This window comes from Argopecten irradians, chromosome 7, assembly GCF_041381155.1.
Source record: "Argopecten irradians isolate NY chromosome 7, Ai_NY, whole genome shotgun sequence".
In the NCBI taxonomy this organism is placed as follows: domain Eukaryota; kingdom Metazoa; phylum Mollusca; class Bivalvia; order Pectinida; family Pectinidae; genus Argopecten; species Argopecten irradians.
This window is the reverse complement of record NC_091140.1, coordinates 37,627,263-37,643,495: the sequence shown is the minus strand read 5'-3', so window position 1 is coordinate 37,643,495 and position 16,233 is coordinate 37,627,263. Positions and strand designations below refer to the sequence as shown.

Here is a 16,233-nt window from a genome sequence, read left to right as displayed (position 1 = left end):
CCTGACTATTTCACCATGAATAACTACATGTATATACTGGTGATAACATAAAATGCTAGGCAAACTGACATGCTTTGAACAACCTGTCCCTATTTCATATATTTGTGCATGAACAATGATATACAAAATAATTTAATATGCGGTACCTTTATGGCCAAGTTTATGACTTTGTCTAAAAGTTTCTGGAGAAACAATTGCACTGCTCTTTTTAGCATTATCGCTAAGTGGGTCATTTATAAGGAGCATTTCAAGATAACCTACAATGATGCGACTCTACTTATGCAATAATATTCTCTGGATTGCTCTTACTTTTCAGTGACATACAAGAAAATGACAATATGCGACTCGCTTACGCAATAATGATTCTCTGGATTGTTCTTTTAAGAAGCATTTCTGTGACATACAAGAACTAACAATATGCGACTCGCTTTTTGCAATTAACGATTCTCTGGATTGCTCTTATAAGAAGCATTTCAGCCACATACAAGAAACTAACAATATGCGACTCGCTTATGCAATACGATTCTCTGGATTGCTCTTATAAGAAGCATTTCAGCCACATACAAGAAATGACAATATGCGACTCGCTTACGCATAGCGATTCTCTGGATTGCTCTTATAAGAAGCATTTTCAGCCACATACAAGAAAACTAACAATATGCGACTCGCTTATGCAATAACGATTCTCTGGATTGTTCTTATAAGAAGCATTTCAGCCACATACAAGAAAATGACAATATGCGACTCGCTTACGCAATAACGATTCTCTGGATTGCTCTTATAAGAAGCATTTCAGCCACATACAAGAAAATGACAATATGCGACTCGCTTATGCAATAACGATTCTCTGGATTGCTCTTATAAGAAGCATTTCAGCCACATACAAGAAACTAACAATATGCGACTCGCTTATGCAATAACGATTCTCTGGATTGTTCTTATAAGAAGCATTTCAGCATACATGGACAAATGACAATATGAGCATATGCGCTTCACTTATGCATTAACGATTCTCTGGATTGCTCTTATAAGAGCATTCAGCCACATACAAGAAAATGACAATATGCGACTCGCTTACGCATTAGCGATTCTCTGGATTGCTCTTATAAGAAGCATTTCAGCCACATACAAGAAACTAACAATATGCGACTCGCTTATGCAATAACGATTCTCTGGATTGTTCTTATAAGAAGCATTTCAGCCACATACATGAAAATGACAATATGCGACTCGCTTATGCAATAACGATTCTCTGGATTGCTCTTTAAAGAAGCATTTTAGCCGCATACAAGAAACTAACAATATGCGGCTCACTTATGCAATAACGATTCTCTGGATTGCTCTTATAAGAAGCATTTCAGCCACATACAAGAAAATGACAATATGCGACTCGCTTATGCTTTAGCGATTCTCTGGATTGCTCTTATAAGAAGCATTTCAGCCACATACAAGAAACTAACAATATGCGACTCGCTTATGCAATAACGATTCTCTGGATTGTTCTTATAAGAAGCATTTCAGCCACATACATGAAAATGACAATATGCGACTCGCTTATGCAATAACGATTCTCTGGATTGCTCTTTAAAGAAGCATTTTAGCCGCATACAAGAAACTAACAATATGCGGCTCACTTATGCAATAACGATTCTCTGGATTGCTCTTATAAGAAGCATTTCAGCCACATACAAGAAAATGACAATATGCGACTCGCTTTATGCATTAAAGCGATTCTCTGGATTGCTCTTATAAGAAGCATTTCAGCCACATACAAGATCATTTCAATTTTTGTCACATTCAACAGATATGAAAATTGTTGGTTCTTTTTTTCAGGCACCATGCATGCATAGTGACATACAAGAAATGAATACATAAAGTTCATCCCTTGGACCTGTATACAAGTGTATGTATACATATACATACAATTAGCATCATATGAAGACTGAAGAATGTTGATTTGAGTGCTCTTGAAAGTAAACCTTTCCAATATGCCATTATGGACCTAGAAGATCATGAACAGAACATTTAAACAGTATTAATTTATTAAATGTTCCTTTCAACTGTAATCATTAAATAAAATTATGATGCAATACTTTTTCATTGTTTAACTTTGTAGAAATATTTGTTTATATTAGTCCTCTAGATCCAGTGATTATAATTCTTGCATCCATATGCCTGCCCATTTGTTTGTCAGGGCTTGTGAGATAGCTTTTCAATTACTTTTAAAATATAAGGATTTTTTTACATATAGCAATATAGATACCATTGTCTTAGGATTTCTAAATTCTACTTTACAAGAGAGTAGACTCAACATATAAATAAAACCATAAAACTAGCAAGTTATCTGAGATGTTAAAAATCTTTTTGTCTGAACCAAATTTCACATTTATTGTCTATGTGTAACTTGTACATAGACCATTTATGTATTAATACTGTAGTAACAGTGATTAACAAACACATAGACTAAAATGTAGTATGTAGTACTATGTACATCTGTCTTTGATTTGAGTTCTAAACAAAAAAGTGGTACCTATTGGGAAGTTGTGACTTGGGCGAAGGGTGAAATACAGAAGAAATAGCTACACATGGAAAAAAGAAAGATATACAGTACCATATGGATTCAAAGTTGCTCCAAAATCAATGAGACTAAATAACCAAAAAAAAGCCATGTAAACCCCAAATATGCAATGACCAGATCAATGATAAAGCACCCTTCCACTTCCAGTTATCTGTAGCTATTCTATATTTCAACCCCCCACTCAAGTTACAACTTCCCAACCTCGTGATTCTTCTGTCTTTTAGCCCCCCACCCCCCAACACACACATACCTGATTGATTGTCATGTTATTTCAGGTTCCTATTCAGGTGTTATTCCTAAAAACCAAAAAGGGTATACACACTGTGTACTCTCAAAGGAGGGGAACCACTTCATTCAAAAATGGAATTTACAATTTCATCTTAATTTTGAAATTTTCAATTTAATTATTAATTACTGGACTATTAAAACAGTATAGAACCCCTCGGCTACAGACAAAGTACTGTGGTACACATTTCTCTTAATTAATTACTTTTCTTCAAATCAATCATCTTTTTCTCCAGAGCACAAAAAAGAACAGGAAACAACAGAAAAGGAAAGTAACATACATGTAGGCCTATATGTTTTCTGGAAATATATATGATGTGTTAATTCTCACAGCATAGGCCTACATGAATGTAAAGAATTAAATATTATCAATGTTTGAGAGAATTTCCTAGTTGTAATTCTATAGCAGCTACATGGAATGTACGTTTACATATATACATTGTACGATACATATACATCATAAAAGTTTCTTTCCTTCCAGCTGGACATTCATGTCATCTCTCTCCAGAACTCAAATATTGTTTACAAAAAAAAACCAACCAGAGACATAGATAATTTAATTAAATCTCTGCAAAAAACTACACGAATAATTGAACACATATATTGTACTTGTAAAATATCTATGTATGAGCTAATTTATTTTCACATCTTTGACAGCTACATGCATGGACGTTCTATGGAACGTTTTCGTGTGGTTTTAAATGGGAAATTATGTTACGATTATTTGTATTTAACCTTCATGATTCGGTTGATGTAAAATACGACGAATGCTATGCTGCAATAATTGCCCCTTGCCGGGGCCCCATCTCTGCATCGGCCGAATATTTGTGTCGATTTCCATGTACAAGATGCTTTTATCGAAAAATGATTACAAAGCATTGTCATTAATGTAAGAATACTTCATTTGCATCAAATGTATCATCTCAAAACAACAATTTGCATACCGCATTAGTGGTTTATCACACGAAACGAAACCGACACGACTGAGAAACACATGTCCATGTTGACATTTCCACGCAGCCTCGTTTTCAAAGAGTTTGGCGAATTTATATTTAGAACTGTGCTAAATTTACACGGGGCTTCCCCAAAATTTCAATGGTCAAAACTGGACACCGTAAGCAGAACTTGACCACCATTATGGTATACAATGACTTTTGGAAGGCCAAAGAACGCATTTAGACTGGTTTCCTTTGCCCGACTATTCACTAAAAAATATATACACGATTAAACACCAATTGTTGTTCAAATGATGAATATCATTTATGCTCTGTCGGCGGTGGAGCATCTTTAAAGCTTGTATGCTTGTGAGGTATTTTATAAAATATAACATATAAACCTGTTTTAGTATTATTTTTTTATGTTGATGTAATTTTGAACTCGCAATGCTTCATGAAGAAATGACAACTTGCCGTCCAATCGTCCATATAAATTGTCAGATCAGCACTGCAGAAAAATGTTTTCGTGAAAATACAACTGTACGTTAATTATAACAACTATATAACTTGCAATATTTACTAATTTTCGGACTAACGGGCCTTCGGACTGAAGGGCCTTCGGACTATTGGACCTTCGGATTATTGGACCTTCGGACTAACGGGCCTTCGGACTATTAGGCCGTAGGGATATAAGGGTGTCACCGTTTAGAATGTTAGTAATGTCTTTGGATAGAGCGGTGCTCAATAGTTGTAGGTTACGATGCGCTTTCCAGATAGCACTATCATCTGCAAATTGTGATATATTTTGTTTAATAGTAATAGTCAGATATGTCATTTATACAGATGTTAAATAGTGTAGGACTGATCACTGAGCCCTGGGGGTACCGTTTTCAATCGGGTATACTTCCGAGTACGTCTCCCCTATACGTACTTGTATAGTTCGGCCCTGTAATTTTTTTTTAATAAAACCATACATGTTTCCATGTATACCCATATTTTTCATTTTATATAATAAACCATCTTTCCACATCATATCGAATGCTTTTTCAAAATCAATAAATACAGCTAATAGACTTTCTTTATTAAGGTTGGCTTTTTGAATTTCGTTAGTTAGTTTTATTAGTTGGTCAGTTGTTCCACGGTTAGATCTAAACCCACACTGATTGATTGTAAGTTAATTGTTGCACTCAATGTACCATTTGAGGCGATTATTGACCATTTTCTCCATAATTTTGCAAAGGGTGGATGTAAGTGAGATGGGCCTGTAAGAAAGTGGTATATTAGGATTTTTTCCTTTTTGAAATATTGGAACAACAATGGAGTGTTTCCAGCTATTAGGGACTTTTTGCCTTGTCCATACCAGGTTGATATAATCTAATAAGACTTTCTGTGCTGATACACTTCATTGTTTATACATGTTATATGTTATTTTATCTTCCCCAGGACTTGTGTCTTTAGTTTGCGCAAGCGCATCAGTAAATTCCTGAAATGTAAAGATATTGTTAATATAATTATCACAAGGTTCAGTATTATTAATAAAATCAGACTGCTCTTGTTCGAATTGTGTTTTGTGCTGTAAAAAATCTTGATTATTGTTTTCGGTACTACTTACAGAGGAAAAGGAGGCTGCAAATAAGTTTGTTTTTTCTTTATTTTCTGTAATGTATGTATTGTTGTATATGAGTGCAGGTATTTCTTTACATGTGTTTGTGTTTTTCATGTCCTTGACAGCTTTCCAGACTTTTGCCATAGAAGCGTCTTTGTTAATGGTGTTACAGTAGTTTTGCCAATGTTCTTTTTTTACTGTGTTGATTACTGTTTTACTAGCCTCTCTTTTCTCTCTGTAGTCCTGCAAGTCAAAATAATTAAAACTTCCCCTGGGTTTGTTATAAGCCTTTCGCTTGGCACGTACTGCCCGCTCACAATCCGCATTCCACCATGGTACTGCAGAATATTTATAGTTCTTTTTCTGCTTAAAAAGAACATTAATATTAGTTATATTTATTATGGCCTGGGTGATATTTTTTAGACTTGACTCGACATTGCCGTCCAGTAATACCGGAGTTACTTCCCTTTCACTAGATGTTGTATAGCCCACCCAGTCAGCCCTGTTAAAATTCCAACCCGCTTTATTACCTGTATTATTTCTTAGCTGTTTACATTTATAGTGTATAATGATGGGGAAGTGGTCACTGTCAAAATTGTGTTCGTGAACCCTCCAGGTACACTGTCCGGCAATGTCTGGTGTAGCTAAGGTAAGGTCTAATATTGACATTTCAAAAGTTGATATATTTACTCAGGTGCCCGAGCCATCATTTAGTAGTGTAAGGTCATTATTTTCTATATAAGTGTATAAGGCATTGCCTTTGGCATTACAGTGATTGCCTCCCCATAGGGTATGATGGCTATTAAAGTCCCCACACATGATATATGGGGTACTTATAAATTGATTTAGATGGGTATAATCCTCGTGTTTATTGGAAGTAGCGGTGTTGTAAATATTTACTATACTTATAGCTTTGTCGTGTAATAATTTTATGACAGCATCGACTACTTCCATTACATTACTTGTGATATCTAGTTCGTGAAACACGAGGTTATGCCGTATATATGTAGCTACACCTCCCCTCTGTTGATGTTCAGGGCGATTTTTTAATATTGGAGGGTAAAAACCTGGAATAAAAAAGTTGGTATCTTTGGTAAGCCAAGTCTCTTGTCGACATATAACATTAATTTCAGGTCTACTTTCTATATAATTCAATAACTCAGTGCCATTTTTATTAATGCTCCGGGCATTCCATTGCAGAATGCCTATTACCAATAGTGGTGTTGTGGGTCATTTAAGTTGTTATTGCAGCGGGTACTATAACGGAACATCCAGATTGATACCGAACAGTGTATCGATCTGAGCAAGTATACACAAGTATATCTGACCAGCTGTCGCCAGATTGAAATTTCGTAATTACGGAGACCAGTAACAACATTGGTTTTTTGATTGGTACCGTTACCTGTGGTTCCTGTGTTAGAATAACGGACGGACGGACGGGTTGTTTTTGGCGGCGGGATGTTAAAGTCGGCCACACCGGTATAGGGTACACGATTAACTTCTGTGGCTTCCGCTGCAGCTTGTGCGTAGGATTTTTAACCTCGGCTATTGCCTCACGACGAGAGCATTTCTCAGTGGTTTGAATTTTAACAATTTCAACTGCCTTTTTCCTGGCAGGACACCCACCATATGCAGCACTATGTTGTCCACCACAGTTGACACACTTTTTTGTCTCACTAGTACAGTCTTGAACTTTATGTTCTCTCCCACATTTTTGACATCTTTGGGTGCCTCTACACTTGGCCGCTATGTGGCCATACCGATTACATTTATAGCATCTGAGCGGTGGTGGTATGTATTGTTTTACATTGTGTGAGCGGTACCCAATGGATATCCGCTCGGGCAAGGTTTTACAGTTAAAAGTTAATTTGACAGTTGTACTGCCTTCAATACTAGATAATGGGGGGGGGGGCAAAGGTTCATACTGTCTGCCTTTCATGCGGGTGACTTTACCAGCCTCTGCCTCTTCGAGGCATTGTAAAATATCAGCATCTGAGATGTCTGGTGAGACGCCGTATATTTTACAATGTATTTTGATGATTTTGCCTACGCCTCCGCCGGAAAAAAAATTTACGATTTAAGAATGGCTTAGATGAGTTTTACGATGCATTTTGATGAATTTGAGAGCGCCGAAAGGCGCGAGAATTTGGTGTTAGGGGGGTCCGGGGGTCTCCCCCGGGAAAAAAATAACGATTTAAAATGGCTTAGATGAGTTTTACGATGTATTTTAATGATTATATTTAGCGTTCTTAACATGGTAATTTTTCGATTTAAAGTTACCTGCATTTAGAAATGATAATTGTGTCGTCATAACATTATGCAACCCTACTCGATCTGAATATACCGGCTTCACACCATCGGCACATTGTTGTGTAACATAAAAAAATGAATTAATTGTCTCGCTAAGACATATAGACAAATTGATCTTTTAAGAGAGACTTTTTTAAATAGTACATAGAATCCCTTGATGGACATTTTTAGTCTAGTTCGTGTGTATTGAATTTTTACTATTTAAGGTTTGACATGTGCTTGAACGTTTTAGGAAATGCGCCGCGCAGCGGAAAATTTTGTAGAATGAAGTACGAAAAATGTGCAGGAGGACCATTTTTTCTTTCAAATAAGCATTTTTAGAAAATTTCAGTCGGCGGAAATGGGGGGGGGGGGGGGGCAAAAAGACATGTTTGCCCCCCCGTCCTGGGGAACGGGGGGGCAGTTGCCCCCCCTGCCCCCCCGCTTCCTACGCTCCTGGACAGTTGTACTGCCTTCAATACTATCATACTGTCTGCCTTTCATGCGGGTGACTTTACCAGCCTCTGCCTCTTCGAGGCATTGTAAAATATCAGCATCTGAGATGTCTGGTGAGACGCCGTATATTACGCCTTCAACTTTGTCTGTTGAGACTGGTTCCTTTACATATATCTTATACTCACCAAATTGTTTTTCTTTAAATAGTTTCTTTTTCTGCATGTCATCAGTGCATACTACCATCAAATCTCCATTTCCCAGGCCCCTGATGCTTTTCACTGGGTATTTTATAACACCTGTAATAAGTTTTTGGATTTTAATATGGTTACATTGGGATAGTTTCACAGTTTTGCAATGTATGATGAGTGCGTCTTTACTTACGTTGTCTTTCGGGGAGTTTATTCTTTTTCTCTTAGCATCCTGTGAGTATTGCATCTTATCAGGGGTGTCGAAGTTTAGTCTTCCTACAGAGGTAAATGCATCAAAGTCCTGGGACGATGTAGTTTGGTATAGATCTTCGACCTCCATACTGCTACTTCATGGAAAACCGGGAAAGACCGATAGTACAATGTACGGAGAGCTAACGGGTTTACAAAGACTGACGACGATCAAGAGACACGGACGATGGACAGCGGACGATTCGCAGAGAGCACAAACGACAGACAATAAACGAATTACAACACACGGACAAGTGCAGACGACGGACGTGGCACAAACCACTCACTAATACCAGTATACCACAATAAATGGCGATCAGGGTAACAAGCAATTTTGATTGGATCGTCGGAGACCCACGGGTGACGCACAGGGATCTGAGAATTGGTTACAGATTATGTAATCATGGACCCACCAGAGTGCCCTAAAACCATCTTTAGATGTTTTAGATGTCTAGATAAAAAAACCGATAAAAATCATAGAGTCTACTCTACATGAATTAAAGACGGTTCTGGTGATTTTCTATTGTTTTCAGACGAGCTTTGAGAAAGCACTCACAGGCCTGTATCATAAACTGCAGGTCCGTCAGGATTTATACTTGAAAACGGAAACGGCCTCCGTGTAGTTTGAACGCATATTACTTCCCTTGGCGGAACTCTCTTGTTGTGGAGGGGTGATTAGGATATTTACCCGCCAAGTTGTAAGTTGCCGATGCGTGAACGATGTCGACGAATAATGCCAATATACAGCTTACTGGCGTAAATGGAAATAAGGATAGTGGAGAAAATAAGTAATGTAACCCCCTTTGACCATTTGCAATGCATGATTAAGCGATCATACGATGTTTTCATAAATTAAGCGAATATTTATTTATATGTTGACTGTTGTTTAGTGTTGACTATCCTCGATACTCCATGGGTTTCTATCACTGTATCACCACTGGAATTAATCCATTAAGAGTATGAGATGCACCGTATACGTATTTGACACGACTTAATGATTCAAAAGTGCTTCGTGCTTTCTAACATTGCTGAAATACAGCTGTATTTGATTTTCATAGCAAAACAGAAGGCTGTTAGGAGATAATCCAATAATTATAATATTACCTAGACACGTACGTCGATATTGAGAAACTTCTGATTGCCAATATACGACGTGGGTCTAATGATCAAAAGTGTCTCGTCGTGCTATACCTCTAACATTGTTAGAGTGTTCAGTAAAAAGAAGTCAACTAGCTAGTCAGAAGAAAGTATTTTCCCCTACAACAGTAGCTAGAAAATGAACGTGATCATTCATTGGTTGCAAAGACTTCCTTAGATGACTTACTGAAAGCAATCTCAATCTTCAAGGCCATACACTGTTATTCGATGTACATCACTAACATCAAATTTAAAGGACAAAACTACCCACTCATCCGCTGTTGCCCACTGAGCCTTAAGTTTTGGCATATTCCAGTGAACTCCAGGGTGGATATGGGGACAGTGATAGTAACCCCTGTAGTGTTGAGGATGACTAATAAGCTAATCATGATGAGCAACTTACAGACCTGCTAATTAAGTTTGTTAGTGTCTGTTTATGTATCTTACATTACTGTTACATGTATGTAAATTGCACCAAATATGTCATTACATGTGGTAGGCGTTTTCCTGTGACACAGAATTGCATGCATATATAGTTACACAAAAAAAATTAAAGTGAATAGTCAGGCAATGGAACCAGTCTACATGCGTTCGTTGGCCTTCCCAAAGCCCTTGTATATCATAAATATGGTCAAGTTCTGCTTAAGTTGTCCAGTTTTGACCATTGAAATTATGGAAAAGCCTAGTGTACATTTAGCACCATTTAATAAATAAATTTTGAAAGCGAGGCTGTGTGGGAATGTCAATACGGACATAGCCAGCTGGGAGGACGTTTAAGGATTCCTGTAATATAAATTTATTTCTTCACATGCAGCGCGATTTGATTGGAAATTTTATTTTCCTATTTCAAAAGAAATTATACTGGATATATCAACACCATTTTACCAACTTCAGCCTTCCTTTGCCAAACTATTCACTTTAAATATTTGATTTAGCCATAGACCAACATGTGAACTATCTTTTAATTTTTGTTTTTGCCAATTAATTTCTTTGTTGCTAAGTCACAAAAAATCAATAAAATCAATATTTTACAAATGTCCCTTAAATAAAAGTGACTTATCTCATATCTTAAAGATGTATCAGTTGTCAGCAAAAAAAATGTTATGCACTTATTATTTTTTTAGAGATCCCAGTAACAAGAGGGAGGGTTACCTGGAATGGCCTGAATATTTCATGGCCATAGCTTTTCTGAGTGCACAGCGGAGTAAAGACCCCAAAACACAGGTACGAAAAATATATTGCATAATTACATACATGTACAGTAGTACTTGGAAATCATAATAATCTGTAGATAATGAAAAGAAAAAAATATCAGTTTTGTGAAATGTCTTCATATTTATTAGATGAATATATCATATATTTTTCCTTAATAGGAAACATTATCAAGGGTGATATGTAACATAATATCAACTGTACTGTATCTACCAGACTCCAGTCTGTAATTTAGATATTAGTTTCCATCTCTTGACCTCCTTGATTATTTCAAAATCATTGAACATGTACAGGTTCCATTAATCTGCTGACTAGTACTGTTTCATCCTAAAATACTAGCCAAAAACATCATCGATATTCCAGGGGTTCCGATCACTTACGATCTCTACACCCCTGGACTATCTCATAGTGAAATTGAAGGCAGCTCAGCGGAAAACATTTGACCAATCACAGGCTAGCAAAGATTTCCTTTGAAGAATAAAGAGAGAGCGACGCCTAACATCAAAGCCACACAGTCAACCACAGTGTACCGTTATACGGCTCTTTTGATGTACATCAAAGGACTAAATTACCTGTTCTAATCTGTTGCCTTCAATTTCACTATGAGATAGTCCAGGGGTGTAGAGATCGTAAGTGATCGGAAGCCCTGGAGTTTCCAGGATGGTACTGTTCAATCAGGCATAATTTCATATGCCAAAACTGATTTCAAGAAAAATGTTCAAGACAGAATTGAATACTGTATTCAACCCAATAAGCGCCCAGGGCCCTTAAAAAATTGAAGCAAATCAGGGGGCGCTTAATAGAAAAAAATTTGGACTTGCCTTTCATAAAATGATTCTAAAAAGTAAGCTGTAAATCAAGTTGCAAAAGAAATAGGTAAGAAAACCAACAAAGTTTTCATATTTTCAGTCTGCATTTAATTCAAAGTAAGTGACATTGAAGCCTAAAAAAAAAGAGGGAGGTGCGCTTATACGGACAGGGGTTCTTATTGGGTCGAATACGGTAATATGTATTGCTAATAGTAAAGCAGTTGTGTCTGTTTTAGGTTGGGGCGTGTATAGTTAACACTGAGAATAAGATCGTGGGTATCGGTTATAATGGAATGCCACAAGGGTGTAGTGATGATCTGATGCCTTGGAACCGAAGTGCAGACAACATACTTGATACAAAACAGCTTTATGGTAATTTCCTACCTTCTTGAAAGAAAACATCTGTTATTTTAAGTTTAATATAAGATTATTATGAATAAAAGCAACCTGATGCATATTCCTTCAGAAGCAGACTGATCTACATATGAGCGTATTTTATAAAATATATAAATGTATCAAAAGTTTTTATAAAACTGCTGATAGATTTTTAAAAAATAATGTGGAAGACATTTATGAGATATTATTTATTTATCTAGTATGCCATGCAGAGTTGAATGCTGTGTTAAATAAGAACTCTACAGATGTGAAAGACTGTACGGTGTATGTGGCGCTCTTCCCCTGTAATGAGTGTGCCAAAGTTCTCATTCAGTCCCGGATCAAGGAAGTGGTGTATTACTCAGACAAATATCATCACAAAGTAGAGTTTAAGGCTTCTAGAAGGATGCTTGACATGGCTGGAATAAAACACAGGTAAAAAAATCTTAACTGTACTTTTAGGACTACAAAATAACTAAACAAACAGACATTTCTAAGAATTTCAAAGAAAGTCACCGAAAATCAGGCAAATCCTCCCAATATCTATTGATATATCACCCGTGTAATAGTTTTTCATGTCACTAGTGTAATATGTAAGGAGGGATTTTCATTGGCTGGAAATTCATTGACGTCATGACAAACAATAAAATGACGTCAGGAAAAATGATGTGATGTCTGGATTTCTAGAACGATGGAACAAAATGATAGTGTTCACTGGATTATTGCAAAACATGTTGACGCAAGATTCCTCAAATTGTAGGTTGTTGTAGTTATGTGATAAAGAGTGTCTTAAAAGTCATCTGAACGGTTTGATTTTGGCTTGCAAATACTCTCAAAAATAAAAACTTCTGAGACTTATTTCATAAAATCTCCTATGAAATGAACAATTATTTAAGATCCTATAGATACACATATATTGCAATCTGAAATCATATTCAAATTTTCATAAAACAAATTACCAAGTTTTCTGGTCAAAGTGAGGAAAAAAATCATTCTGTTTAATTTTTCAGACAATACAGACCTAAACAGGGAAAAATTGTCATAGACTTTTCATCAATAGAAGCCGTTACCAATGGCTCAAACACTTCAACTGATGAAACTAAGGTCGTTGATGACGGACAAGTGGCTTCTAATGGAGATGCAAAGTAATGGAACACACAGAGTGAAAGACAATCATAGGAAAACTACCAGAGTTATAAAATGTATACCATTCGAAGTAATGGAACACACAGAGTAAAAGACAATCATAGGAAAACTACCAAAGCTGTAAAATTTATACCATTCAACATTGTAAATGTAGCGTAACATAATGGAGTTGATCATATGGTAAAATTTAGAGATCTTCTGTTGAACATTCTTCAAAATAAGGTCAAAATTAGATTAGGAGCAACAAAATACATTTTTTACTTCAAATTAAACACCATATTTGAGTTATACTAGTTTTAGTGTACTGTAAGCGTGGATATATTTGAGTTTTATTTCGCGATTTACATATATTAGCAATGTTGTTATTTTGGATTTTCATTCATTCATTCATTCATTCATTCATTCATTCATTCAATTCATAACATATATATATATGTAAAGTGATATTTCTTTTTTTCCATTTTTGTTTTAGCAGCACTGTTTTGTTTGTGAAGACAAAAATCTACATAACTGAACTTCAATCTTTTGTTGGCAACAAGTTTGAATTTATATGTTCAAGTATGCATTTGCTATTGTATAATGCTACTAAATGCATTAAATACTACAGGTTGTGAAAGCTGACTAATTAACATCACAGATTATTCATAATCAAGTAAATATCATTAATATTCATATCCAATATGCATGAATTATACATAGCTATATTTGATCTAAAATGAATGTTTATCAGTCACTGCCCTGCAGGTAGGGCATTAGAATAGTACCTGCTGTTCCTATTGCATGATAGTAAAAGGTGACTAAATTTAGGATATTATATTTTCTCTTCTTCCTAACTTACTGTCTTTTTTCTAACGTCTCCCTTGACACCACCTCACTTTTCGCATTTGTTTAACCACTCGTTCCTGTGAGGTCATCCTCGATATTCCAGGGGTTCCGATCACTTACGATCTCTACACCCCTGGACTACATCATAGTAAAACTGGAGGCAACAGAACAGAACTGGTAATTTAGTCCTTTGATGTACATCAAAAGAGCCGTACACTGGTTGACTGTGTGGCTTTGAAGTTGGACGATACTCTCTCTGTAGTCTTCAAAGGAAATCTTTGCTAGTCTGTGATTGGTCAAATGTTTTCCGCTGAACTGCCTGCAATTTCACCATGAGATAGTCCAGGGGTGTAGAGATCGTAAGTGAACGGAACCCCTGGAGTATCGAGGATGCTGTGAGGTAGGCTCTGGGTTCTTTCCTCAGACTGAGACACACCATGTTTATTACAATTAGACACACTTACAACGAATTCATGATTAAATCATAATAATTTCCAATACCTGTCAAAGTTCCTATATGATATCTGCATTATGTGTACATACCTATAACAAAGTGATGGTGTTGATGCCCAAAGGTCCGTTTACAGAAATACAATTAATGAATAATATTTCAGCATAACAATTGCGTAAAAACCTGGCCTATGTGATCTGCTTTTGTCCTCTTTTTACGCTGGTCTTTAATATGAGGCATTGCAACACCATACTTTGTATATGGTACTTAAATCTTTTGAATTCAATTTTTCAATCCATTCAGAGCAAGACTTTAAAAAAGGTACAAATAGTATAATTGATAGCTTATGAATCAAGATTGTGAGGGGGAAAAAAACAGGAAAAAAACAATACTTTGTTCTTTCGAATAAACATTTATCAACTTATTGAAGAAGTTTTAACCAAATTGATAAACTACAATGTAGCTAATAAGTTATTGGTTATTTTACAAAACCTATGTACAAACCTGATTACCATGGCGACATTGTTAACATGGGCCCACTTTGGATACTAGTTTCATATTTTGATGCAATGTACTAGTTAACTCAAAAAAAAATGCTCTGTGCAGCATAACCATTTGCTTGCTGTTTTAAAAGTTTAGTTAGAAATTGGATTGAAGTGTCTGAGAAAATTATTCATGATAAATAATTGAAAAATATTAAATATTTAAATCAATATTAGTTAAGTGTTAATTGTTTCTAAACATTAGTAACATGTTCATATATATGATGGAAAGGAATTGCACATTTTTAGCTCACCAGCTCGAAGGCCGTGTTGCAGCGTCAGTCTGTCATCCAGTGTCAAATTTTCCATTTAAACAACTTCCCCAAAAGTTGGAGAACTATATTCCTGCAATTGGGCTTATAGCATAAAAAGCTGGGATGAAGGGATACAAAGTTTGTTCAAATTAATGACCTTGACCTTCATTCAAGTTCACAGGGGTCAAATAGGCTATACTATCTTTAAACGACTTCTTAATAAATATGAGGTCGTACATAAAAAAATTATTGTCTTGTGTTTTAAGTATGCACCATGCTTACCAGATAGCAGGTGAGCGTTTCGTGGCTTTTTGGCCCTTGTTAGCTTAGGGTCAGGATGACCTATATTCATCATGTTTCGTATATCGTCATGCGCCATGTATTAACGTTTCATCCCTAGCTTCTCAATAACTGAAAGGCCGGTACTGGTACATTTAGTATGCTTGGATGAAGGGCTACCAAGCTTGTTCCTGGACCTTGACTCATTCAAAAAGAATTAAAGAATTCTGATCAGTAACTGAAGAAGCTAGAGACATGATACTGGACCTGCGCCATGCTGGGATTGAGGGCTACCAAGTTTGATCAAATGAATGACCTTGGCGTTCATTTAAAACATATTACATATGTAGAAACTTTTAACTTCTACTGAATAGCTCCTTATAATTTAACAATGCCTTGTGTTAGTCCAAGAAAATATGAGCATTTTCAGCCTTTGTTTATTCTTTTGTATTGATCCAAAGATGTTTTTACCATAATTGTATAAGATTATGTTGTATTGTGCCAATAGTCAGATTACCGTTAAAGTCATGGCCCTCTTGTATAAGAAATAATTCATTTTTGTGAAACACGTACGTTTAAATTAATTTTCTTGAATAAATTTGTTTTGTTGTGTCCAT

General features: G+C 36.0%; 1 protein-coding gene across 6 annotated transcripts; it reads left to right on the top strand.

The window, feature by feature from the left end:
- Positions 1–5,862: 5,862 nt before the first annotated feature.
- Positions 5,863–16,233, top strand: LOC138328328 (deoxycytidylate deaminase-like). 6 transcript variants are annotated; one of them, XR_011209191.1, is made up of 6 exons: positions 8,499–9,374; positions 10,848–10,947; positions 11,981–12,116; positions 12,341–12,554; positions 13,130–13,352; positions 13,384–16,233. XR_011209191.1 is itself a non-coding variant. In XM_069275094.1 (5 exons), exons 2-5 carry the CDS (start codon positions 10,897–10,899, stop codon positions 13,266–13,268), a joined length of 540 nt encoding a protein of 179 aa, XP_069131195.1. In that variant the 5' UTR covers positions 5,863–6,053; positions 10,848–10,896; the 3' UTR covers positions 13,269–16,233. The 6 variants fall into 6 exon arrangements, 5 of the variants coding, with proteins under 5 accessions (XP_069131195.1, XP_069131191.1, XP_069131194.1 ...); XM_069275094.1 differs by lacking the exon at positions 8,499–9,374 and adding an exon at positions 5,863–6,053 and having other exon boundaries at positions 13,130–16,233; XM_069275090.1 differs by having other exon boundaries at positions 8,543–9,374; positions 13,130–16,233.

Coding starts and splice junctions, on each gene's coding strand:
- LOC138328328 (XM_069275090.1), top strand. CDS start 9,307: ATGTCGACGAATAATGCCAATATACAGCTTACTGGCGTAAATGGAAAT. Junction 9,375..10,847: donor AAGGATAGTGGAGAAAATAA/GTAATGTAACCC, acceptor TTATTTTTTTAG/AGATCCCAGTAACAAGAGGG. Junction 12,555..13,129: donor ATGGCTGGAATAAAACACAG/GTAAAAAAATCT, acceptor TTAATTTTTCAG/ACAATACAGACCTAAACAGG.